We start from the raw sequence: 27494 nt of genomic DNA on the forward strand, positions 1-27494 counted from the left end.
GCGGCCCGGTAGTCCAGTGGTTAGCACGTCGGCTTCACAGTGCAGAGGTACCGGGTTCGATTCCAGCTCCGGCTTCCCTGTGTGGAGTTTGCATGTTCTCCCCGGGCCTGCGTGGGTTTTCTCCGGGTGCTCCGGTTTCCTCCCACATTCCAAAAACATGCATGGCAGGCTGATTGGGCGCTCTAAATTGTCCCTAGGTGTGAGTGTGAGTGCAAATGGTTGTTTGTTTCTGTGTGCCCTGCGATTGGCTGGCAACCGATTCAGGGTGTCCCCCGCCTACTGCCCGGAGACAGCTGGGATTGGATCCAGCATCCAAAGCGAACCTAGTGAGGAATAATTTCTGTAGGTAAGAGAGACCAGCGTCCCACCTGCCTCGTTCTCTGCTAATCGTGCACGTTCCAGTGTTTTTATCCAAAGTAAACGGCAAAGATGTGCTGCCGGTTACATTCAATTTGTGCATGCAATCTGTGCGTCATTGGAGGCTTGACTGACGAAAGTGGCAGCCGCTGCACCTGGGGATGGCTTTCAGGCAAATCCTGTCATCCTGAAGATAAGCTCAGGAATAGATTTAACTCAGCTGTGATGGCATCGGCAGAAATGACACAAATGGAGGGTGACCACAGGAAAAACTTCCGCTCAGGTCACCGGTGTGCCGCATCAGTCGGCTATCGGGCTCGTACTTTTTGTTATTCATGAGCATACAGTTGGTAATGGTGGCGTTGGCTCCGAATGCGCACTACACTTCAGATTTGGATTGCTTGTGCATACGCTGATGTGAGCTACAGAGCAGAGGTGACCAACCACTGGTCCACGGCCCGGCACCGGGCCTTGGACAATTTGGGACCGGCCCACAAAGAGACGGACCTGCGAGCCGTGAGTATATTTACTCCATCGGACGTGGCGGAAACGTGAGCGACTCTAGACAATCGCAGTCGCCCTTCTAACATTGCAAGTTGAAATTGACAGAATCCACCGAGGAATGAAACGGAACGAACTCGTCACAAATTGATGGGCAGCTGACGGGCAGCCATGACCTCCCAAGATGAAGCGAATTGGACAAGAGAAGTTCCTCCCCGAGCACAGAGCGACGTGGAGGACGGAGCTGATGCGCACGCCAGGTCGTTAAAAACAAGGCAATACAAGCAACCCCTTGAATCATTTGAATAAGCAGCACCCGAGTGATCAAGCGAAAAGCCGGAAAATGAGAGCGGAGTCCGCGACAGCCCGCTCGCGTAAACATGAGCAGTTTCGTCGCTAATGACAAGCCAGCAGCCGGCAGCCGCCGGATGAAAGCAGCGCTCAATCGTGTCGTCTTTTGATCACTCACATTTGCAAGCAGCAATGGCGCTGACTCCGTATGGAGGATCAGCACTTAAAAATTATTATTTACATTATGGTAGGCTCCATTTATCATTCCTAATTGGTCCATTTCGTAGTAGTTTACCTTGATAGTTTGTACTATTCTACATTTGCCGGACAGTAGAATTACACTGTTTGAAATGAATGCGGAAAAAAATGCTAATAAAATATTTAATTTGTCTATAATTACGTTTGTTGTCAGAAGCAGTGCTTTAAAACTGGCAATTTAAAAGCAATGGTGGGGTGGTGGTAGGGGGTCCAGTCCTGTGACACCCCAAAAGGTCGTGATCACTGCTATCCAGTACATGTGGTAATTATTTCCTCTCCACGTTTCTCTCATTTTCCGTCTTTTTTTGAGAGGGATTCCTCCCAACAAAATTGTGACATTTGGGAACAAGAGAATCGGGCCTTTGAAAAGCAGCAACTTCCTTCAGTTTGCGTTGGGAAAAGGCCAAAGGTCAAAGCATCCTTTCGTATGGCGCTCCTCTGCCAGCTGCCGACGGTTTCATGGGCATTTGGGAAATGCCCCGGTTTTCGGTCTTTCATTTGTCCAGGATGCATACAATTAGTGGCCAGTGAGGCAATAAGATCAATGTTCTACACGTCTGACTCAAAGTGGAGTGGAGTTTCCACTTGACATTTCGGCGTCGAGACATGCCGGAATGGCTCCAGTACTTCAAAGTGCTGGCGAGAAATTCCAATGCTGGCATCCCTTCATTTAAAAAGCAATGAGGGTTCTCTGAACTTTCAGTGGCATATTCCAGTGCAACTTTAGAAAGTTATTTCACATTGTGCAAAACCTATTCCAAAAAGTAACATGCATGGCGCAACTGATGTATCAATACATTACGAAGAAGTGCTTTGACCAACGGGACGCCGCACATGCGGCATTGGACTCTTGCGGCGTCCACTCAACTCTGGGACAGAACCAATATATTAATCATCACACACATGTACACACACAAACCAAACAAACGGTATTTTCACAACCATAAACGTCTCAAATTTTCTGCAAAACGGATGAAGCGGGTGGCTTTATCATTCTTTTTCCCTGCCACCGGGCCACCGTTTAGTTTTATTATGGGAAATTCGTACAGACAAATCCTGACATTGGCTGTACACTGCAGATTCCAGACAACCTGCAAGGCAAGCCGAGTACAGAACCGAGCCTTCTTGACATGTGGTAAGGTTGGTTGTTTGGAGCCTTCCATATTCGGGCTCCTATTGGCATGGCAACGTAGCCTTGGTCATCACGGCAAAATCCTACGTGGTCCGTTGACCACTTCCCGTAAGACAACAGACGACTTACCACGCATCCGCTGGAGTCCAGTTTTCTGTCAGAGATGCAGCGGAAATTGCGGCTGCAGCCTCCGTTGTCTTTGCTGCAGTCTCTGACGGGTCCAAATGAGTCGAGGAGAACCTCCAAAGAGTCAAAGGACGAGCTGATCATCAATTCTTCTCTGTAAAAGACATGATGGTAACAGACGGTTTCTAGCATGTAAGTACATTGGTCAATCATCGGTCGAATGACAAGTGGAACTCAATTTGCAGGCTGTGCGCTGACGACAAGGCAAAAAAACAACCAAAAATTAAAATTTCTGTTTTGTCCCAGAACCCTGATATCCGAGCTCTTTCTGCAGATTCCGTATACAGCCAATGCCAAAGATGCGAGGGAACCTGTGCTGGAGCCGGAGGATGCCCTCGCTTGGAAATACACTCACTCACGTGACCGCAGAAGCCACCCCCTCCTGGTTTTCATCGAAGAAAAGACAAATGTTTTGCTTCCTTTTATTTCATAGCAAAAATTCTATCTTCAAACCCCATTTTTCCTCAGAGATTTGCTTTGTTTGTCACTAATGGGGGCGGGGTGGGGGGTGTTAAGCGGAGTGTCTGCGGATGATGAAACGCACAGCAAGTGTAAATACTAAATTGTTTTGGAACTCCGGTGACAGTGAAAAAAAAAAGGGGGGGTTTTATAAATTTAATTCCGAATCCAGAGAGCAATCACTGTGGTGTGATTTTCAAAAGTGGTCCATTGCATGAGCTCATCAAACTGTCAGATTGAAATCCCGCCAAATGTTCAAGACTTTACAGTTTGCTGTCCGCTACATTTTTCAGGCCGTTGTTCCAAAAGAAATTCACTCTCGGTGACCAAACGTGCAGGAAACGCAATCGAGGAACTTCTCATTCAAATGTATTGAAAACAGGAGGCAAGCTACATAAAAGAATGATGAGGCTCGGTCTTGGAAAAATACACAAGAGTCGCAAGTACCTATGCGTCGGGAGTTTGAAGAAAGTCAATGGAGACAGCGACCTATTTGGAAGCATCTCATGACGAGATTCTGTGGCACAGCTGTCTGAGGATGAAAGGAGCCCCGAACAGCAGAAGCTCGGCAGTACGTACAAAAATATCCATTTATGAGCCAGTTCATTATGATCAATTATTATGATCAAAATGCTTCAGCGTCATCTTAGTCTGCAATTAATGTGCATTAGTCGCTTTGACAGCTCAGAGGGAGACGTGCAAGCTGCCAAGAAGGAATGCGGCGATCGAGTCCGCGAATGAACATGAAAAGAATAAATACGCCATAAACGGTGATCTGAAATAAAATGGTGCTGCGTTTCGGCTTCGCTGAGTTTTGCCACGTTTTGCCACGCTGGGAACTGCGTAGCTTTACCATCCGAAGTTGCAAAAAATAAAGAATCGGCGTATATCTACTAATAATGTATTACTGTAATAATATGGAAGCATATTTAGAATTTCACTTGGGTGACCTAGCAACAGCTTTGGCCAGGATGGCGCAAGACATATCACATCCGATACATTCAGATGACTCATGGCATTTCAATTCTTCTCTTTATTTTGTGCAGGGGGTGTGGGGCCTGGCGAGGGACGAGCAAACGGCCATAAGCAATCCCAACATGTCTTACCCGATGTCATGTTTTGTACAAAAGGGGGTTCTCCGGAGAGTAAGAATACATCAACCATCTATTTCTGATTTCAGCTTAGTCTTGGGAGCACTGGCCCTAATTACAGTTGATCAAGCTCTCGGCACAGGGCGGGGGAATAGTCCAAATAGTTCCATGCTCATTAAAATAAAATAAAGTGGGGGTATTCATTTAAGCGGGGCTAATTTTACCTGGCATTATTTTCACAGGGCAAATAACAATCTGCAAATTAGGGCAGGATTTGTCACGCCGATGCGCGCTAAATTGTTTACAAAGCATGTTCCGGCTTACACTTGAAAGTCAATTCTCACCACTAATGACATTATCCCGCATCTCCCGCTTAACCGCATCCTGTCCACTCGTACTTTTATGCAAGAACAGAATGCTCTCAAAACGGCGAGTGTCATTCCGCACGCTGTGTGTCAATAATCCCACTCGGATCAGTTTATTGTATAAAACGTGTCTGCTCCTTCAAAGCTGAGAGGGATTGAGCAGCAAATCAAGCCAACCTAATAAACGCTGTTTGTTCAAACGCCCACAACAAATATTGGCGAAGAAACGTCGAAATATAAAACGGGCAAATGTGGGTACTTTCTATTTCTAAAGATCGTTTTCAGAGCCAGAAGGTTGCCGTCAGACATTCATAGTCAGATTAATGCTTCTTGTAATCCTTGCACAATGGATGGAAAAGGTTCATTTCTGCATTGTCACTTATCCTCAGGTGAGAGGCAAGAAAACCCGCATGAGCGCCGGGAGAATGTGCAAACTCCAAGATCAGGAGTTTCCCAGATCGGGAGGAAGGTGGAAGAATAGAAATGGAAAAAAAATCATTCTCGCGTGAAATGCATGACAAAGGTCTTGATTATTTCTCAACTAAACGATAATGCCTCATGTTAACTTGGGCATGTTTTCCTCCATCCGTCCAATACTCTGCTTCTCCTCACGAGGGTTGCGGGGGTGCGCGGGAGTCTATCCCGGCCATCTTCGGGGGCAGTAGGAAGTGGTTGCCAACCCATCGCAGGGCACACATAGACAAATAGTCTTCTGCGCTCACACTCAGGGACAATTTAGAGCGTTACATGAACCTGCTGCGCATGCTTTTGGAAGGTGGGAGGAAACCGGAGTACCCGGAGAAAAGCCACGCAGGCACGGGGAGCGCACGCCGACTCCACACAGGAAGGCGGGAGCCCAGTTTTAAACCGTGAACCGTTTCGCTGGGAGGCCGACATACTAAGCAGTCGTCCGGCGCGTCGCCAGACATATTTTAATTCTGTTCGTAAATATCACAGAATAAATACCACAACACATCGAGCCACAGTAACGATTTCACTCTCCATCACGCGAACGGGTGTAAATACACGGCACGCGGCATGACAACGGTCGTAGAGTCAACAGTGCAAGAATTTCCCATTTCTCACCTCACGTCGACGGCGTCCTCCATGACCGTCATGTCAGTCTTGCATTTAGCAGAGGGGTTGATGGCGAGCTCGGCAGGGGGGATGACAAAGCTTTTACTCAACGGCAGCCACATCCCTTCTCCTAAGGTGTATGTGAATCTGCAGAAGAGAGCGTGGCCCAAAAATTGTTCATGTCTTTGAAATGTAACCTGAATACAATGACGAAGTAACCAACTATATTGCTTGCACGGAGATAAGACCGTACTGTCAAACTTGATAGTTTGGATGGGGATCGGGTGGCAGGAACTTTCTTATTTTGATGGAATAAAATGAATCATCTTAATGGGTGTAGGTGGGCAAAAAATCCATCAAATGTGCGCACAGTCAAAGGGCAACATGAGAAAACAAGTTCCGATACGTTGAGGGGAAGATACAAAGAGGAGCATGTCCTTGGGCCCCACGGTAGCGCACCACGTTACCCGAATCCCCCACCAAAGATCGTCAATTGGCATTTATAGATCTGGGCAGGCGAGCGACTAACAATCCAAAGATTGACTTGCTGGTGATCACAATCGGAATCATCTTTATTGGCAAAGCGTGAAAAAACAAACAAACAAACAAAGAAGGAATTTGTCTTTGGTAATTTGAGCCACTCCCGTCTTACAAAAAGAGCCCACGATGACAAGACAAACATTTAGAACGTAACACAAGTCCAGAGAGTCGTAAAGCAATAAAAGGATTCCATTAGTGTGGTCGCAGCAAAGAATGACAGCTGTGCAAATGATGCGCAGGGTCATCAAGCAATCTAACGTAAGTGGTACTGCAGTCATCATGTTATGTCATGATAATTAAAAACACAGGGACGCACCATCAGGGGTGCAAAGCGGGCTCCGCCTGGAATCAAGTCCAATTTATTGACTTGGATGTAGCCCTTAACCACAGAAGAGTCTCAAAGGGCTCCACAAACCCACAGTAGACAAATATTAACGGCATTCCCCGCTGATTTTAACCACACAGGATGCCAAGGACAAACTAACATAAACAACAACATCAAAAAACATTGAGAAGCAGCCGAAGATGGGCTTTTGAATAATGAGTCACGCTTAAGAGAGACGAAGCTATTACATTGTCTCCTGGTTTTTGTGTGCAAAGTTCTACATAACCTGCCCGAGCAAAGGAGCTGGATGAGGTGGTGACCAAGATGCGAAGGGTTCAAGAGAAGTTTTCTCGTCTTAGTACTTGCAGTGTGCAAAGCCTCAAGAGTGGGTTAGGGGGCATCTTCTAGGCAGTGCTTGCTGTGCGTTTGCAGTTCCAGAAAAAGACAACACAGGACTGATTCATCGACTGTTGCATCGAACCGCCTCCACAGCACCTGCGGCAGGCCCAGTTTCCTCGGCAGCTGCGGGAAGTACTGCCCATAAAATGACAGTCAGTCAGAGCCGTGTCAGGAGTGTCACTTTGGCGAAGTCCCGCCTCCTACCATTGAACTAATCCTCTCAGAACGTTACAGTGATAAAATAATGAAGCAAGTACTTCTGTTTCATTTGAATGCAGTCGATACCCTTTCATGCTTGCTGAATCGATTTATGTCTCGAGTTGTTTCTCGGGCAATCAGAGAACATCAGGGACCCCAACATAAGACAAAATTGCATCTCGTTGCCAAAATACAATGACAGCGTTTGAAGCTACAGGATACAGCAGACAGAACTTTTCTCGCCACGATATAAACCCCTCACATATCCTTTGATGATGCAACATGTTGCTGAAAAACCATACCTGAAAATGCGATCAGAGGGTTGTTCTCCCATCACAAGATCAAATCCACGCTGGAAGATGGTGTAAGGCCAAGGCCTATGGTGATTAAAAAAAATAATCTTGAGAGGTCACAAGAGCAAACAAACAAAAAAGGTAAGAATTAAAATAAACCTCCTAAAATGAACGCAGGGTGCTGATATTTTGTGTGCATGTGTGTGTTATCCTACTGATGTTAAGTCAAAAATGTCTCACTTCCAAGTCATTCCTCGCAGTCAGAGGCATATAAAAGGCCCATTGCCAGAATGTGTGGGATATCGACACAGACCGCCGTAAGTATTTGATTCAGTAAATAAATAAATGAAACAGGTGGCGTCATATGTTTTGTCACCATATGTTGCCAATAGTTCACAGCTTGTGCAAAATTAAGTGACAATATATTCAAATGTTCATGTTTTGCATCAAACTAAATTAAAGACATTTCATTTCCAGTGGACTTAACAAATCAGGTGCCGATCTGTAAAAAAAATAAAAGATTGTTGGTAGGCGGTATGTGTTGAGAGAAGATTTTCAAAATGGAATCACACATCAATCAATCGCAGACAGGTCGCATTTCATCAACGATCGTCGACGAGGGTGGGCAGTGGCATGGGGGTGTTGTCGGCGCGCTTTCAAAACAACACAACCGATTCCATCGGACGGGTGATGTCAACTGCGATGTGATGGGGGCATGAGGTCTTGTGGATCAGCCTTGCCCTTTGCACGGCATTGGGATCAAACAATAACCCAAATGAAGTGAGGATGTGTACTTACCCCTGATTGGGCCCCCACTCACTGCGGATGCAGAGGTGCTTGTGGACTGGGTCCTTCATGTAGCCATTAAGGCAAATGCATTCTCCTGTCAAAAGAAATGCACCGATTCAATCAGGCGTCAATGCGGCTAAGCGGGGATACACGCAAACCGATTTAAAATAAGAGAGAAGACACACATCTCAACTCAACTCAACTGTATTTCTCGCTAATGCAAGATACAATATACAATATAAGTGCTGTATATGAAGCAAAAATTATTCATAAAAGAACAAACAATTCATAATGACAACAGTAGAAAACGCAAAAGCAGCCAAACTAAAACTCAAGTCTCAAGTTTGAGAGCAATTGCGGACGCGACTGCACCGTCTCCCCACATGATAAATGTTCATTCATTCATCTTCTGTACCGCTTGATCCTCACTAGGGTCGTGGGGGGTGCCGGAGCCCATTCCAGCCGTCTACGGGCAGTAGGCGGGGGACACCCTGAATCGGTTGCCAGCCAATCGCAGGGCACACATAGACGAACAACCATCCACGCTCACGCTCACACTCACACCTAGGGACAATTTAGAGTGTTCAATCAGCCTGCCATGCATATTTTTGGAATGTGGGAGGAAACCGGAGCACCCGGAGAAAACCCACGCAGGCCCGGGGAGAACATGCAAACTCCACACAGGGAGGCCGGAGCTGGAATCGAACCCGGTACCTCTGCACTGTGAATCCAACGTGCTAACCACTGGACTACCGGGCCGCCCGCACATTATAAATGTAATCCAGTAAAATAACCAAATTTTTAAGAAGTGTCCCTGTAATCTGATGACGTGTTTTGCTATATGCCGGGACAAGCCGTTAATGCATTTGTATGACGATGAGCCCGTTATGATGATTATAAAAATAAAAACGTAACCTTCAGATAATAGAAGGAATTCAATGAATTGGCGGAGGAGAAGAGCTTGCAAACGCGCACCAACATATCGGTGAGGCAGCCTTGTTTCAAGTCGACTAGCACAAACATACGCGCGTGTCCAGGCCCGCCACGCTCGAATAAAGATGGCCGTGAGCCCAAATGGCATCGGTACCCCCAATAACCTGGTTTCAAGTTCTGCAGCGATGGGGGCCCCATGTGTTCAAGCATCCCCCCCATCTTCTTTCACGGATCGCAAAAGCAGCACAGATGTTGCCGCGGCGCATCTCGGCTCTCATCGGTATCTTGTCTTGCAGAAAAGAGGATTGGACTTAAGCTATCCGTAGCAATTCAGCAACCTCCCTGCAGCGCCCGCGCACGTGCACATGCAACCGTCCAGGCGAGCGGGAACACATACACGGCGGTTTTATCACAGCTCCATACAGTATTGGAGAGAAGTGCGAAATAGGAAAACATAAAATGCTAAATGAGATGGAGACCAGAAACAAAGACGCTTTCACCTATTGTTGAAAAAATGATGAATTCATTCATCACTAAATAATCAGCTCGCTGAACGAAGGTCATGAAAAATCAACGGCAGTCTATGAAGTATTCTTAAATTGCCCTGGCAGAATTAAGCGGCATTTGCACCCCAAATATTTTGTCGACCTCTGCCGCACAACAGATGTATAATTGATAGGTTACGGATTTCTCATTCTGCCTCACAGGGAGCACAGTTCAGCCCAAGATCAAAACAGAAGCACTCGCGGAGAGGAATGACGAGCTCATGAAACAACACCATTTTTGGCAATTCTGTTTTATCGGCACACGGTTCTCATCGTTTGGACGTCGAATGCGGTTGGTTGCTGGGCTTGAATAGAAAACATGACGCACGGTCACGTCAGATGTGTGGGATAATGGAATGTTAGGGTGAGTCCATGATTACATGAAAACCAATATTAAACGTCACGTCCATGTGACGGAAGAGTATGGAGCAAAATTTTAACAAGGTGTCGACCGAAAATTCAAGACTCGCGATCATTAAGAAATACCAACACCATTCCGCTAAGCGACCAAATGCTTGGGCAAACACCTTCCTGGCCCCATTCCAGTAAGTGTCCTGGACAGGATTTCACTATATCTCCTCCAAATTGCATGAAATTCCAGAAGGGTACAATGTTCCAAATACACCGCTGGCAACCGGTTCGGGCCCTGCCCCGTTAACTGCCCTAAGACGGCCGGGAGAGGCTCCGGCACGCCCGCCACCCTCCTGATGAAAAAGCGGTTCAGATCATGGATGGATGCTGGTATGTTTTGGGGTTGTCGTCATTCAGGGGCTCCTCAATTTTTAGCGAGTGTGTTCCGAGTGACCCAAAGCATAAATCATGCCGCGCTAATGCGGACCGGTCCTAAGGCTCACCTGTTTCTTGATCACACTGGTGCTCACAGGGGTCCAGCAGGCGTCGCCCACACAGTTCATTCACCCACGGCCCACTGGCATTCTGCTGGTAGTACAGCAAGATCTGCGCCGGGTTCAGCCAGTCGGAGGCGTCTAATTGACTTCCCTGCAGCAAAATAAACCGTGACCCTAAGGACGGAGAAGGACAGCAAGAAGGCAAAGATGAAGAAAAAGTGGGGATCGAGAAATAAAGTGAGAAACTGCAGAGATCAGATATTGCGACTTTTACTCTAGTCTATATTCCACAACCATCATTGTTTTCAAGTCCATCTCCATCAGAATAAGTCACAGGACAAACGTTTGTAGGGACTCAGTTCAAAACGCAAACATTTGGGAAATGAAGAGAAATTGGCTGATTGTCATTATATAAAAGTATCGGCCTCAATTGAAAATATAAAGTCAGGAATCAATGATTACATGGTCAAGCCGAGGTGAACTTTAAGAAATGAAAAATACGGTCCATTTGGTTTCAAAGGCTCTTTGACCGTGTGATAACACCAGTTGTTGTGGTCATTGTGTGGGCACAAAATTGGGAGGATTGAATTCCTTTCTACCAGAGAAATGGAAACATGAAGAGTGCTTCATATAGTCAGATGCAGTTTTAAAAAAACAGCAAAAAAAAAAACAAGGGCAGGTGTCATTACATGCCAGAATTTGCACAAATGTTACCACCATTTTTTCTCTATCAAGTTTAATTGAGTGGGGGAGTGGATTGTGTTTGCACATTTTTCCCTGGAATCAACCAACGTATTTGTTCCAGTTTAGTTGAGAATAGAAGGCGCAAAGACCCATTTGGCAACACCTGGAGAGGCCTCGTTGATCTCTGTGCCGGTGCCGACTCATCCAGACACCAGTCAGCAGTTCCTTGTGGACATTGAAGCACCACTGGAGTTTGAAACGCACTCCCTCAGCCTTCGGACTGTGATCACACCTTTAGAAGGTTTCAACTTTTTCCCCCAAATTGATTTTACGCTATCTGTGAGGATCTTGTCACACAGAAGCTGTCCGACGGAAGGGATTTGCAAGCGTCTGACTGACGCATTGGTGCGCAGGAGGGTGTCTTCCACCACACCTGAGACACTGAGGTCATCAAAGTCACCTTCATTTTGCCCAGGCCACTGATCAAGAAAAACAGAACCTCAACAATACAAAGCGCATGAAGGAACACGTCGATTCCAATTTGACCACCTTTTCTGGAACAAATCTCTTGATGAACAAGATTTTCGAAAAAAGAGCGACAACGGCTCATCAGCTGACGGTTTACGGTGGCTGTCAATCATCAGACAATATGTGAGGTCAGCAACGACCATCTCTTCCTTTTGCAAAGACGACAGTCAGAGGGATTGTGCCGGAGACTACCGAAGATCCAGATGAATTCATCCAGTTTCTTCAGGTTACAGTGAATATCATTCTGTGCCCACGTCTCAGTCTGATTTGCAGCTTACACAACACTCGCATTTTCTCTCTTCCCTCTTCTTTTGTTCCGCGTCTGGATCGGCGAAGATAGCGTTATCGCAAGTAAACAAACATCTCGAAATAATGACTTCACCTGATGTGGACAGCAAAAAGAAGTGGAGGCTGCGTCTTAACGGCATTTGCGGGCAGCCACTTGCGCGGCTGTTGCCATTAATAGCTTCTTCCCCCCCAGTGGAAGAATAGAGATTTTCATTGGATTGACCGTGACATCAAATCAAGTCTGACAAGATTGTGGAGACATTTATGGAAACATTTGAAATCGATCCCGGTTTTGTAATTCAACAGGCAAATTCGCCATCTTTCATCTCTCCTTTCAAAGTTTTCCTCCGTGGACGCCTCCCCTGAATTTTAATGCCTCCCCGGCGGGCGAGTGTATCGCATTGGCAAGCGGCAGCTCCCTGAATCAAATCAGACCTCCACATGATAGATGAGTGAGGCTAGTCAGTCTATAATATATCGGCACTGCCGGCTTACTCGGAGGGAAATTTGTTTTGATCGAAGGTGACATTTGAAAAAAAAAAAGTTCCCGTGTGTCTTTCGATGAAATCGCAACGACGAAAGACTGTACCCATAACCTCCAAACGTCGATCCTGATGCGCGAGCGTGAGTCGGTGTGCTCATGCAGTGAGCCCGCCGTCTTTATGTACTGCCGGGCTAGCGGTGAGCCTCGCTTTCGCTAGAAGGACAGCCGCTGATCTGCATCTTGCCAGTTAGGCGCCCTGAATGTGGAATGAGGTACAAGAAAATGACCTTATCCGAAAGATCGGCCATTTGGACTCGCAGATGCAACATTTGCCAAGCGCGGCATAAACAAAACTTCGGCATTGTCTCGACTCCGAAGTACGACGGAGGCCTTCCCGTGGGCGGTCTCTGTGACCTGACCTGAAAATGCCGCGGTGCTTTGAGAGCACATCTGTTGTGTTGTCTTTCACGAGAAGCACGGGGAGGAGGTGCTCGACCTGACATTTACCTTTGTCTCACAGAGTGCAAAGCAAATCAGCGGCTCCCCCGCCAAACACCTGCACTCGGTTCGTAACCCGGTGGATTGAACACTCTGGGGAGCTGCACAAATACACCAGCTGCAACGCCACTGCCCGCCGCCCACCTCTCCAACCCCACCATTTGAAAGACGCGATCTTTGAAATGCAGGCCCGATCTTGGGGCTGTTTTGAAAAGCCTCACCGTCAGCAATCAGGTGCTCCGGCACATGGAGGATGACACGCACCGAGAGGCTGCAGGAAATGTGAGAGCAGTATACTAGGCTCATCACGCAGCTGATGACACTGATGAGAGTCAGTGTGGTCTTATTGACGGGGCTCCTCGGGGAACCTGCTGCCGGGAACAAACACACAGAGGAACGGGGGGACACGGAGACAATGCCGTATGAAGTGTCGATTTCATTTCAATCCTCCCACATCCCATCAGACATGCAACATAAACATAAACCCGCTCATTACACAAATGAGAAAACAAATCGGCTCGCCGGCACTATATTGCGCGAATCCATCAGGCCTTTGGGAGGTTGAGGTGAGGCGAGGGTCTGAAATACCTTCGGAAATTGAGATGCGCAGCTTAAAAAAAAAAAAAAAAAAAAGAAATCACGGCTATAACTAAAAGACAGTTGAGAGGTTTTTTTTTCTTAAACTCCGCCCATTTTGCTTTCCTCTTTTCATTCACGCTGACAACATTGGATGCGTTACGCAGTTCCTCATAAACGTCGATCTCCTGCACGACCTTCACCCAAGCGCACACCACGCTTTGCGTTAACCGCGAAAAACAGAGCTCTCAAAGTTTTTACTCCAAGTCAGCCTACCTTAATGGGAGAAAATACTGTCGTCTTTCTACAGGATCCAAGAAAATCCGCGCCACGAGCTGTTTATCATAGTTTCCTATTCTTAAACCCAGCTTTAATTAAAGGTGTTGGCTGCACACGGAGAAGCTTTGCTATATTTGTGACACCTGTGCACATTACGCTGGAATAATTGGCTTGGAGGCGTTGCATGAGCCTTTGGAACATGTTTTGACAGCAGAATTTATTTTAAGGGCATTGTCTTTTATTTAGTTTCTACTTTGCCTTCTTTGTACTGTACATCTCATTACTGCCCGTTTATACGCGTCGCTACGGAACACGATCAAAGTTGCACCAACGTGGCATGCGGACAGATAAGCACGTGCTGCTTTGACGGCACTTTAACCCAGCCTCCATAGAAATAATATTCACGGGTAATATTATTTCAGGATGAGGTGTTTTCAAGATGCGATATATGAACATGTTCAACATGGAAACCACTGATCTTGTCTGATGTGATTTCTCTCAACAAACGTGTCAGGCAGCGGATGCAATGATATCAATGGTACATGCTCACGAGCACTGCCCAAACATTCTTTCTCATAGCATGAACGCCAGTCATATGCGTGTATTTAACCATTCCTATCTATAAGAAGTCGGAATCATGAGCAGACCCAACGCCGGCGCCGACAACCTGCTACAATCGCCATTAATATTGCTAGTCATGCGTTGCGGGGGTGACACCATCAAAGGGTGAGAGAAATTGAAGTGTAAAGTCCTCCTTACCCCCTGAGCCCCACGCGCTGTTGGCGTTACCATTTCTCATACCTCGACTCCGGCGTCGACTGCGGTTTGGGTCAGTGTAAAAAGCCAGCTGAGGCTCGCTGTCGGCCTCAGTGCCAGAGTCTCCGTCTGGGTTCAAGAAATTTGAACCAGCTGTTGGATTCACACGCACAAACAAACAAACAAATAAAACAGGCAATGAAAAAAGGTGAAAAATAGCCCAGTTGATAGCCAACTATTACAGATGCTTCCTCAATCACACACATACATACATACAAATTAGATATAGACATAGCTAGCGAGCTAAATAGCTAAATAGCTCGCTAGCTACATAGCTAGATAGCTAGACAGCGAGACAGCGAGACAGACAACTGTCTGGTGCGAATGGCGCGTAGTAACTGTATGAGTAAATGTTTTGTTTTGTTTGCCCTCTCCAACTTCACTGCCTATGTCACTACAATGACCTTGTGAAAATGCCGCAATGCCAAGGAGAAGTACAAGCGAAACCAGAGCACAATCCTGAGCTATGTTTTCAATTCTAATCCTATTTAGATGATTAGGAGTTCATACTGAGGCAAGAATGTTTCCTTTTTTCTCTCCAAGTAAGATGATGGACCAAGCAAATACTTAAGTGCTTAACAATGATACTATAATCTTAAGGATAAACTTGATAGAGTATATTATGATGATCAAACTGCTCTTTCCGTATTTGCATAATACAATTGAACCGAGAGCCTTTTACCAGGAGGCTTTCACTCCATTTAGAGGCTGTGTACCGAGGCTTGTCTTACACGAGTTAACGGATTGCATTTGGCAATGCGGGTGCCTGTGCGTGTACGTGTGTGAGCGTGTGTCTATGTGGCGGTTGGGGGCTCTTTTAAAGTAGCAATGATTTGCTGTCTCAGCGAGATAAATGTGAAGGCAAATAAAAGTCAAGATCACGATGCCTCGTGACAAGAGCTTAAAAAAATTAACTTCCAAGAGGTTTTGATTAAACCAGAGGCGATCCCATGGAAACAAGAAACTGACAGTGCATGCAATGTGACAAACAATGTGCTATTTTCATGTGTGCAGCTTGATCATCCTCTTTTACACAAGATATGATGATGGCGTAGCGGGTCCACTCGCCTGACTCGTGTGCGGGCAGCATGTTTTCGGTTCCCGCTCAGTGATGTTGTGGATGTGGGTGCGAATGGTTGTTTGTCCCTACATGGGCCCTGCGAGTGACTGGAGACCAGTTCAAGGTGCCGTCCGCCTTCCGCCCATAGTCATGGGGGATAGGCTCTAACAACTCATATGGGCTCACTTCGCATGCAAACGACAGACCGCATAGACTTCAACTTTACGTCAAGTCACCGAGTCATTTTGACATACAGTATGTGAGGGTTGCTAGGGCGAAGTACAGTATATTGCTATTTCTAAACACCGGGAAAGCAAAAAACTATTAGCGCACAGTGCGGCACTTTTAATGGTCACTGAGGCAGATCGTTCTTTTCACAAAGACTTCATCTCACTTCCATTTTTTTGTAGAGACAGGGTTTGCAAAAGAACCTTCGGGAGCCAAGAAGAGTTGGCTCATTGCAAGAGCCTGGGAGAGCTATTATCTCGCGAACAAAAAATAAATCATTGAGCTTGAAACATTGTTTCGCACCATGAGGTTTGAAACTGAGCACGCCTAAGCAAAGCAAATAAATCTTCCAGTGGCAACTGGATACAGAGGCTTGAAGAAGGAGCGCGACAGCAAGATGTACTGTAAAAGGCGCTTGGTGAAGAAACTCCTTTCCCGTCAAAGAATTATTGTCTGAAGATGAACGATTCCAAATAAGAATGTTTTATTTTGTCCATTTGGGTTTTATTCTTTATGTGGGTTATTCCTCGACATACTGTAGTTTAGGTATCCAGTGTGCAATATCCAGATTTGATTCATCGCAAACTGAGACTCATCCCTCTCTCTCTCTCTCTATATATATTATACAAACATACATACATACACACACACACATACACACATACACATATATATATATATATACTGTATATATATATATATATATATATATATAAGGCAGCCCGGTAGTCCAGTGGTTAGCACGTCGGCTTCACAGTGCAGAGGTTCGATTCCAGCTCCGGCCTCCCTGTGTGGAGTTTGCATGTTCTCCCCGGGCCTGCGTGGGTTTTCTCCGGGTGCTCCGGTTCCCTCCCACGTTCCAAAAATATGCATGGCAGGCTGATTGAACACTCTAAAATTGTCCCTAGGTGTGAGTGTGAGTGCGAATGGTTGTTCGTTTCTGTGTGCCCTGCGATTGGCTGGCAACCGATTCAGGGTGTCCCCCACCTACTGCCCGGAGACGGCTGGGATAGGCTCCAGCACCCCCCGCGACCCTAGTGAGGATCAAGCGGCTCGGAAGATGAATGAATGAATGAATGAATATATACATAGATACACACACACACACACACACATACACAGACGAGCACACACACACACACAAATTGCTCACCCCACCCCAACGTTTCACAGAGAGAGGTTGTGTATTTTTTTTTTGTTTGTTTCTAATCCAATTTACCAGCATGCAGGCAAAAATGGTAATTACAAAAAAAAAAACAGCATCAAATGCAAAACAAGTCATTTGACCTGAGATAAGTCAACATTCAGTGACTTGACTGGTCTAAAGAGATTTTATTTTCTTTCCCGAGATGATTTATTTTCCTTCCCTGATTCATTTATTTTCCTGCTGTAATTCATGAGCCTTGGGTTATTTTGACAAAAACATGTCACAGACATCGTATGAGGAGGCCGGGGGTAGTGTGATTGGGAAACACTGCTCTCATAATATGCTTCCCGGTAACAACAAAGCTACTGCTGGGCCAATGTAGTTTTAGCATGGGATTGGATACTGCGTAGATCTAAATTCTATTATTATTTTTACAAAACCTACACGGACTTCTATGGCGGCTCAGTCCGATTAAACCACAAAGCAGTGAAAACAGCTTGTAGGAGAAAGGTGGGGGGGGGGGTATTTTCTTCTCTCTGTCAAAAGGGGCAATCAGTGGGAGAGAGTGACTCACTGCGATTGTTGCTGGAGAGACGTTTGCGCTGGCTGGTTGAGGTGTTGTGTGGAAGCAAGGTGTTCTGCTGGTGGTTGCTGTCGATTGGACTGGTGGCAATGATATTGTCTTTATATTTGTTCATTAGGGCCAGCTTGTTATCGCTCACTGTGGAGGAAAGATAGACAAACACTGAAAAAAAAATACAAGCATAGAAGAATATACTGTATATATTTCTTTTCTCTAGGATACTAAAAATCATTCATTAAAAGAGTGGAAAAACCTCATGTATATACAGTACACACACACACACACACGGGGACTCTGTATCCGTTTTTGTTTCGCCAGTTTTGCTCAATTTACCCGGAGTCAGGTCCATATTATTCTTGTCATTGCAGCCCTGCAGGGAATCCAGGGTGCGGCCGACTTGACTTGCAAATTCCTCACCTCCATTCATGCACTCTCGCTGCAGATGGTGACGCAGGTCCGTGATGTCATACTCGTACCTGGCGATATCCATAGCATTCAATGAGCAAACGTTGAATCATTTCGCATGGCATACATGGGAATCACTTTTGGAACTTCACTTATGATACACGGTGACCATGACGTCATCTTTTTATCGACAAGTACACAATGTTCAAACTCCCGCCATGCGTCCGAGCCCTACTTGTACCCATCCAGAATTGGAGTCTCTCGGATACTGAGGGTCCCGCTGGAGTTTGGCCCCTGGCCCCGGGAGTTCCTTAAGCTCTCTCGGGCCTGGCCTCCCATCAGCACCGAGGGGATGTAATGGATCTCATTGGCCGCCTCGGCACTGGCGCTCTTCTGAGGCTGGGGGATCCGGCGGCGTTTGCACCAGCGTCGGCGGGTGTAGAGGATGAGGACCAGACACAGGATGGACAGCAGAAGGGCAATCATCCCACCCTGAGGGAGTTGTGGGAGGAGGGGGGGGGGGGGGGGGTTACGGTGGTGCAGACCAAAGAAGAGACCGAGGACAGAGGATCAAAGCCAAGGCCAAGCCAGAAAAATTTCGAGAACGTTGACAATCAAGGTCAAAGCAATGACACTAAAAGGAGAAGTTGAAATGCGATTGTAAAGACGGAATCGTTCTTTCATTGGGAACTGAATGTTTGTTCCGGACTTGTCCCGTGCGTCTGTCACACACAAACCCGAACGGAAATGAACACGTTCAAAGACAGGAAATATTAGACAGCAACGTGGTATTGGCATCTTTTGACCGGAAAAGAACTCGTGACATGATGACCAAGAGGTGCGATGCTGGAGGAGAAGTCCTCCGACACCACCCGTTACTCACAAATGGACCAGAACCATGACAGTCAAGTGACAAACAAAAGCCAAAGCTAATCGAAACAGAAACGGGGTCATGACACAGCCCCACCACCAGGCCAGACTCCAGTGTGTGTACATGTGGGGGCACACATTTCAACATCCAGTAGCTCAACGCGGACATAGTCAACGTTCCAGTCATCTGCGACTAAGACGGAATGAGATCCGAATGTTTCCAAATTTTATTATTCTTTCAGTGGGTTCTGTCGAATAAATTGCATTCGACTGAAGGAGTCATTTTCTCTCGGTCAGTCCGTGGCGAGCGCGAGACGTTTCACATTTCAAAAAGGACACCGAAGCAACCAAGCAAGCACGGACGCTGTCATCTCCGGAGCAAGTTGGATGTATGGGCTGCTCCCTCGGACAGCGGGCTGCTTAAAACCTAACGCAGTGGATCGGAGGTCCCTTCTCTCGTGTCATTTTCTCTGTTCTCTGACACACGGTTTGAATTGAATTGATGTCGGTTCTTTTCTGGCTCACATGGAGAACAAGCCAAATGAATGGAAAGCAACCACGTCCCGTGGCTCTCGTCTCTTCCTATTCTGTCTCAAGAACGTAGCGGTGAAAACGGGTGGATCTGTGTCCTGTTATGATGGACTCTTGGGGTGTGTTGATGAAAGTATGCCACGTAACTTTTATTGAAACAGCCGTTTTCAATAAGGCAAAAAAAAAAAAAAAAGGGGGAGGAAAAGTCCTCCATGAAAAGGTTCCCGGATTTGATCTCAATTGAAATGGCTTCTTCGGCGCAGGCAATTGCAATCACGTCCGCCCCTGAAAACAAAATCAAATCTGAATTTCTCTGGATGAGGTCATTCCTATTTTGGGGATGACATAGCGGGGTGATGTCTGCAGCGCAAAGGCAGCAAAGCGATTTAAAAAACAAAAAGTTTGAGGCTGTCAGCCGCACTCACGGCTCGTGGGAGAGGCCGGCCGGGCACGCTCGTCGCGTCTCGGTCGGATGGCTTTATAAAAAAAAAAAAAAAAAATTTTAAACGGAGCCGCTCTGGCAGAACGGATTCGGGCTACTGCTTTACAAGACTCCAGGGTCACATCGATTTAAGGTTTACGCGATCGATGCTATCCACGGCGCATTGAGGAACATCACAACATCAATATCAATATCGCACGAGCGGAGCCGGTCACAATGACCGTTCCTTTCATGTGAAAGGATGCTTATTAACGCCGTGCGTGCGTGGCCGTGCACGCTCGTGAATGTGTGCGTGCGTGCATGCGTTCGGCTCCAACAAGCCGTAAGGAAAGGGAGGCGGGAGCGATGCTTGGAAACGGCCACGGCAACAGGGCGGGTTTTAACGCCGCTTCCTGAGAATGTGAAAAAAAAATTGAAATACTTAGTGTCGGTTTGTTCTTCGTATCTACTCTTGTGCAGTTGCAATGATGGTGATCCATCGCCACTTTGCGGTTCAAGTTTTGCGGCTGCAGTGTTGCGCGTTTTTTTTTTTTTGGGGGTGGGGGGCAGTTTTTGTTCAAACTTTACATGCCCACACAAACAAGGCGAAACATCGACCAATGAGAGCACGAGTGACTTTATCCCGTGAGCTGATTGGCTGCGCACGTCGCAATTTGCCCTTTGCCGCCATTGAGGCAATGCGTCCCAATGCTGTGTGTGGCACCATCAACAGGGACACGTTGCTTCGACGACGGCGGCGAAGGGGACCTGGTCGGGGAGCGTTAGTCGTTTTCCAGGTTTTCCCGCCCACTCAGCTATTTTTTAGGCACGTCACAAGGAAGCCGTGAGAGCTCGGATGAAAGCTGACGTGTCAGCACAAAGGTTTTTTTTTTTTAATTCACAAAAAAGATACTTTCAACCAATTTCAACAAATAAGAAGACAAGAGACAAATTCTACCTCACGGTTTTCACCTTTTGCGGGGTGGGGTGGGGTTCTGCTCTCCATTTCTCCAATAACCGAGAAAAACGAAGGATTACAATATTTTGTTCTTGAACACACACAAAAAAAATATTTGTTTTGTTTCGCGTGTCGTACGAATGTTATAAAAGGACTGCGCTTGTTTCGCGGCACTCTTTTTCCTTGCACAAATAAGCCCAAGAGAACACACGGTGTTCTGAAAAGTCTCTTTATCGATTTGCCTTCTCTTTTTCCCGCACAACTTTGTATGTTGGCTGCACTTGAAAGTCTCCCGAAACCACAGGGAACGCGGCGTTCTATTGAAGCCGCGTAGAAAATGCACCGACGTGACCTCGCTGCTTTGCGGCCTTCTCGCAACTGGAGCGTAAAGCAGCAGACTCCAGACACCTGCTTCGATGACCTCGGTGCCAATTCGGCCGCAAAGCAGGTCTGCGAGAAATGGATCGATAACTTTGTGCAAGTAGGTCACGAGCGGAACGGGGGGGGGTGGGGGGGGGGGGGGGGGTGGGGGGGGGGGGCGTTGGCAGCCAGTCGAAGAAGGGAGCTACACCGAGTAGCCATGAGAGCTGTTCATAGACACGAAAAAAAGCTCGACGTACAGCACAGATCACGGCCGGACGAGCGTTCGTAAGCGCGACACACTTCACAACCTCATCCTTTGAAATCGAGACCCATAGCTGGGACGCATTTGGAGTCGATTTCTGCTTTTCTCCCGCACCAATTGCAAAATAGCATTCGTATCGGCGTGTTTAATAGAGGGACATTGAAAAGCAGATGGAAACAAATGAGCAGGCTGCCCACATTTGATTCTCGGAACGCAGCAGATGGCGACGCCGCTACTCTGTTGGATTTAGGGAGCAATTTGTGACGTTTTAGCCGTCAAGTGAAAATAAAAATGTCTGATAAATTTGGTGCGTTGTTAACAAGCCTGGCTAATTTAAATGAACGCCCACGCCCTCCCCCCCACACACACACCCAATAAAAATAAACCTTCCAAAAATCCCTTTTTGGGGTTGCAGGCATATCATTTGCTACTGAAATTCATGCTGTCGCGCTAGAAGCGGGCTTAGGAATAAAAACTCACTCCAAGTAACAAATCACTTTCCAGTTGTCATTCAATTTCCACCTTTGATTGAAGCTGGGCCAGCTTGTGACTGGCATGTCCGATGCCCAATCAGGAGACCCGTATCCAAATGTCGATTCGAAGCCGTGGGGGGGGGGGGGGGGGGTGACATGTTCGCCTTGCCGCGCTTGCGCAAACGACGCTCGGGTGGCGCAGAAGCCGCATTGAGATGAAAGACTACGTCCTCCTTCTTCAAGAAATGCGTGCCTATTTGCTTTTAGCGTACGGTAAGGAGCAAATAGGTCCAAGTGATTTCCCACTGGACCGTGAGCTGTGGGTTCTGTGCCGCGCGCTGTTTGCTGCCTGCAGTCAATATTTATTTGTTGCTTATCTATATAATATCAAAGTCGAAGCAGAAAAAAAAACCCCGTATGTTCCCAGGGCCTGACTTCTGTTGGATCACATTTTGGGCCCGTGGTGTGAAGTCTATCCTGCTGTTTTGCCACCTGCCACAAAACGTGAAGCTGCGCCACATGTCACGTGGGACGGTCACTCCCCCCCCCCCAAAAAAAAATGAGAGCAGTGTATTTGATCTTCTTTGATATCAACCTCTGACCGGTAGTATTTGTTCTCCTTTTCTGTCGGAGCAATACGTCAACGCAAACATACACCATATCGTTGAAAACGTCGCTTTTGCCGCCCTGCTATGTATTCAACCTTATCTGATATGCCGACACGGTTCAAAATGAATCCTGGGATCGCGGCGCTTTCTCATCTTGCCCGGCGAAATGCATATTTATTGGATCTGAGATATGCCACATCTCGTTCCGACGCCCTTTGCCAGTCCAAAGACGCGGCGGCGGCGGCGCTTTGATGGATGATCTGGATTGAAAGCATATTACAGCCGCATGTAAAAATGATTAGTCAGCTTAAAGGCAATTTCGCCAGGGGCCGCGTCTCCCGAAGAGAAGCAAGGAGTCACGCTTTGACACGCGTTGACCTTGACTTGGACTATCCCCCGCAATGTTTTGCAAGGTGAACAACTTCATAAACGTCAACGGCGACAAAACTTTCCTGTTGAATTTCGGGTCCTTGGGTAGCGAGTGGGCTTCTTCCATGTTAGATTTTCCCGCGTTCCCGGCTTTGGACTCCTCTCCCTTTTGACTTTCGACGTTCCGCCTGTGCCCTTCTGCCCCGGGCTCTCGTCACTCCCCACCCGGAAGCACCTATCGCGCTGCCGGCGGGGGTGTTTTCATTAAGATGCATGTAGAGGAGCATTAGGGCGCAAATAAGAGCAGGCCATGACAACAGATGGCAGCGACGCGCTTTTGTCGGCCGGAACCCTCGGCAGCGTGCCGCCCCGACTGGAGGCCCTGACCTTTAAATCCCAATTCATCTTGTGCTAAAGCTTCTTGCGGATTAAAAAATCTCCCGCAAAGGCTGTTTCATGGGTCTTTGAGCTGGAGCTCACACCTGCCCCACACAATGCAAAAGCCTTGGCTTAATATCGCTCCGTCTGTCCGTCCGTTCGCCTCTCCGTGTCGGTCGGGGACTGCTTTTCAGTCTTTCCGGCGTTCGATGGAATACGTTTGCCACTGCAACCGCCTACCCATGACGTATTTAAACGTCATTTGCTTTTTGCCTTGACACCTTGAACAGAACGCTGATGAAATGAACGAGCGCGTTCCAAAAATTTGACAAATTTCATCCTTCCATTTTCCGACATCCCTGGATGATATCAAGCAACCACTTTCCACTTGTTAATCAGTCAGAAAGCAATTTTTAAAAAAAGAGCGTTACCATGACTGAGATATGCAGGATGCGGAGCTCCTCCTTGGCAGAAGTGTTGGCTGGATCGTCCGTTGGTTCAGGGAGGCTTAGGCTGCCATCCTGGTGGTGAATGTGAAAGAGCAAAGTTCCGTTCTCCAGCCACTGCTGCCTCCATCGCACCAAAGGGATGTCCTCCGAGTTCCCGGAAATCTCTGAGGTGCGCAAAAATAGGAGAAAAAGTGCATTCAAATGTGTGTGGAACAGAGTTAGCGACGAAGGCGTTGGTTTGACACCGACAGTGGACGTTGCCCCGGAAATAAAGTCAACGGCTCATCGCAAAGCAGTCACGGAGCATGGAGAGGATCAAGCGTCTTGCTCAAGGACATTTGACAGAACCGAACCCGAATCAAAATGCAATGGTTTTCAGGGTGGCTGAGGCAAATGAGGCAACGGAAGGCAACATTTTGCTCGCAAGCACCTGGTCTGGAAGTTAGTCACGCAGTGTTGCATTATGAATAGCACATGACTCACCGCAAGAGTCAGTCAGTGTCAAGTCGTACAGCGCATATGCTAACGGTGCCCTTGAGGGCAACATGCATTTCCAAGTGGGGCCGTTATGACTGCTGTTCATCATGGCGTGTGTGCGCGCGCGCGTCGGCGTGCACGTGCGGCAACGGGTCGATCGCGGGACTTTGGTTACTTGAAAAGGTACATTTTGGTCAAATAAGATGGGGCACCCCTAATTTGGAGTGTTCCATTAACCTGCTCTGCATGAATGGGGGAGGAGACCGGGTGTACCCGGAGAAAAGCCACGCAGGCAGACGCGGGGAGAACATGCCAACTCCACACAGGAGAGCCGGAGGCCTGAATCCAACCCCGCACATGTGCAATGTGAGGCGGATGTGCTTAGCGGTCGACCGCCGCAACGCGCCGCCTGCACATAGTTTGATGGCGTAGTTTCAAATCTAGTATTCGCTTTCGAAGCACAAGCAATTTGCAGTGAATGTACAGCGAGGGAGAGAAAGAGCCCTCCATCCGCGCTGCCTGTTGACGATTTATGGTCCCCCCCACCCCCAACGGTGAGAGCCATTTGGGAGGCGAAAGGAGATTGGGCCTTCTCTGAATAGGCGTATGCTCATAAGCCACGGTTCACTTCCCGCAGCATAGCGCCGAGTTAAGCAACCCATTCGTTGTGTACGGCGGTATACAAAGAAAAACGGACCCCCCCCCCCCTCCCTTTCAGTCCGTGTTTTAGCCGGATCAACACGCCACCATACATAGTGCTAGCTTGTTGCTGAGTCACCCAGTTCACTGCTGCGAGTCAAAGTACACTTTGGCAGCTGTGGGAGCCTCGATTACAAGAAAAATGCCGTTTTCCAACTTCGCCGCTAAAAGCGGACAGCAAAAATTACGGCCAGGAAAGAAAAACTAACCGCCATTTATTTGCTTATCCTTCCTGTACAATACCAATGTGCCTGACATGCCAGGAGAAAAAAAATCATATCAAATTTACAGTGGGTGCACATGCTAGTTTTGATTTTTCAAATGTCGTTCATGGCTGCGGCACTGTGCAAACAACACCAGAATTTTGATATTTCCTGCAACATACTTGCAGTGCCACATTAAAAAAAAAAAGAGCATTTAATGTTCAGTCGTGAATGCTTTTCTTTTTTTTTTCCACTTCCACGAAGACCAAACCTCCGCAGCAACCCGCGCCTCCCATTTGGGCATCGCTCCCCACGTAGAATGAGATTAACAAAGCAAGCATTCAAAGAGCACCGCCGCTCTTCGGTCTCATTTTGACGTCGATTTCATTCAACATGCGCGTCAGCTCTGGCAAAAGGCAGCGCTCTTGCCGCAATGAATCAAACGAACACCAAAGCCTTTTTGCTATTCTAAAATGACGAGCAATTACTATTTCTGTTGCGGCCCATCGCTTTACCCATTTGTTCTTCCGCAGAGCCACGCTTATGGAAAATAATTTCATCTACGTGTGCGGAGAATCAATGTACATTGAGGGCGGGGAAGATGTTAATCCTCGTTCTATTTTCATCATGCGTTCATACATGCCGCATATATTGCTGTCCGACAACTAGAACAAGGATTCTAATGTGCCAAGGACATGCGAGGAAATCGAGCCGGGCGAGGTAGGATTTGAGCTCTTTTCTTTCAAAAATTAATTCAATAAACATACAGCCGCATCGGCAGCCATATTGCGGAAAGAGGCGTCGTGTTATATGGATGCGTGAGAGAGCTTTCCCCGCGTGGAGAACAAGGAGCTGGCGTGACTCGGAGGGCTTTGCGCGTGCCTCTTCTGTTCTGGACGTGGCAACATCGACAGGGGCACGTTGCTTAGACGCTGGCGGCGCAGCCACTCACCGGGGTTCAGAAAGCCTTATTTGGGAGGTTTTCCGGCACGGTAGGCTGTTGTTTGAGACACGTCACAAGGAACACGGCAACAGCTCAGGCAAAGGATGAAGTGACTGTCTAAACCAGGGGTGTCCAAACTTTTTGCCAAGGGGGCCAGATTTTATTTGGTAAAATGTCGGGGGGCCGACCTTGGCTGACATTCTTTACATTGAACAACAATATTGTTCAACAAATTTGAGTAAGCCAGTCTGTTTCACATTTCCATTTTTATTTTAATTTCAACAATCATATGACATCAGTCAATATAAACACGGAGTGATGTCTTGTTAACTCGTGAGTGATGCCCTCTAGTGTCTAAATGCTATTACTCATTTAGTGAATGCTATTACTCATTTAGCCACTAGAGGGAAGCAGTACTCTATGAAACATCACTCACCAGTCTACGAGACCTCAGTCAATGCAACACGTGTTCCATTGCGCCCAACCTGCGGGCCAGACGGCACTGATTTTATGACAGGGGCCGAGGGCCGGATGAAATTCGACCGCGGGCCGGATTTGGCCCGCGGGCCGGACTTTGGACATGCCTGGTCTAAACTGTCAGCTTGGTATACTAAAAAAATATATTTTGACTAAAAAGAAGACAAGAAGAACGCCAAAGCTCCATGTTTTACTCTAGTTTAAAAACCTCAGCTACACCATCAGCGTCTCCAGCAGAAGAGTCTCGAGCGAAGCGAAAGCCAAGCGAGAGCCGCCTTTGACGTCACAGACACAAGCCCCTTCTCAGGGGGCAATGTTGAGGAATTTTAATGACGGTACTGTTGAAGCTTTTCTCATTCTGGATTTAAATAAATATGTGGTAATATTCATTCATTCATTCATTCATTCATCTTCCGAACCGCTTGATGGGATCGCTGGGATCGGCTCCAGGGGGTGCTGGAGCCGATCCCAGCTGTCCCCGGGCAGTAGGCGGGGGACACCCTGAATCGGTTGCCAGCCAATCGCAGGGCACACAGAGACGAACAACCATCCACGCTCACACTCACACCTAGGGACAAATTATAGTGTTCAATCAGCCTGCCACGCATGTTTTTGGAATGTGGGAGGAAACCGGAGCACCCGGGGAAAACCCACGCAGGCCCGGGGAGAACATGCAAACTCCACACAGGAGCTGGAATCGAACCCGGTACCTCTGCACTGTGAAGCCGACGTGCTAACCACTGGACTACCGGGCCGCTATGTGGTAATATGTCAAGTATAAATACTGTTTCCGTATCTCAAACATGCACATACATGCCAATTCGGGGGGGTTGGGGGTGGGGCAAATCCT

General features: G+C 47.3%; 1 protein-coding gene across 7 annotated transcripts in view; it reads right to left on the bottom strand.

Moving 5' to 3' along the window:
• Nucleotides 1-27494, bottom strand: part of astn1 (astrotactin 1) — a 94091-nt gene that overhangs the window by 53835 nt on the left and 12762 nt on the right. The window contains exons 2-12 of one of the 7 annotated variants that reach the window (XM_052087713.1): nt 23828-24009; nt 18399-18655; nt 18092-18234; nt 17750-17896; nt 14726-14833; nt 13291-13437; nt 10594-10761; nt 8271-8355; nt 7482-7556; nt 5727-5864; nt 2669-2819 (exon numbers count right to left, since the gene is read on the bottom strand). In XM_052087713.1, the coding sequence (XP_051943673.1) occupies nt 2669-2819; nt 5727-5864; nt 7482-7556; nt 8271-8355; nt 10594-10761; nt 13291-13437; nt 14726-14833; nt 17750-17896; nt 18092-18234; nt 18399-18655; nt 23828-24009 (1601 nt within the window). Of the gene's footprint in view, nt 1-2668; nt 2820-5726; nt 5865-7481; nt 7557-8270; nt 8356-10593; nt 10762-13290; nt 13441-14683; nt 14834-17749; nt 17897-18091; nt 18235-18398; nt 18656-23827; nt 24010-27494 lie in introns of all 7 variants that reach the window. The other 6 variants (XM_052087709.1, XM_052087714.1, XM_052087711.1 and 3 more) reach the window with 6 other exon arrangements.

This window comes from Hippocampus zosterae, chromosome 15 (genome assembly GCF_025434085.1).
Source record: "Hippocampus zosterae strain Florida chromosome 15, ASM2543408v3, whole genome shotgun sequence".
NCBI lineage: Eukaryota > Metazoa > Chordata > Actinopteri > Syngnathiformes > Syngnathidae > Hippocampus > Hippocampus zosterae.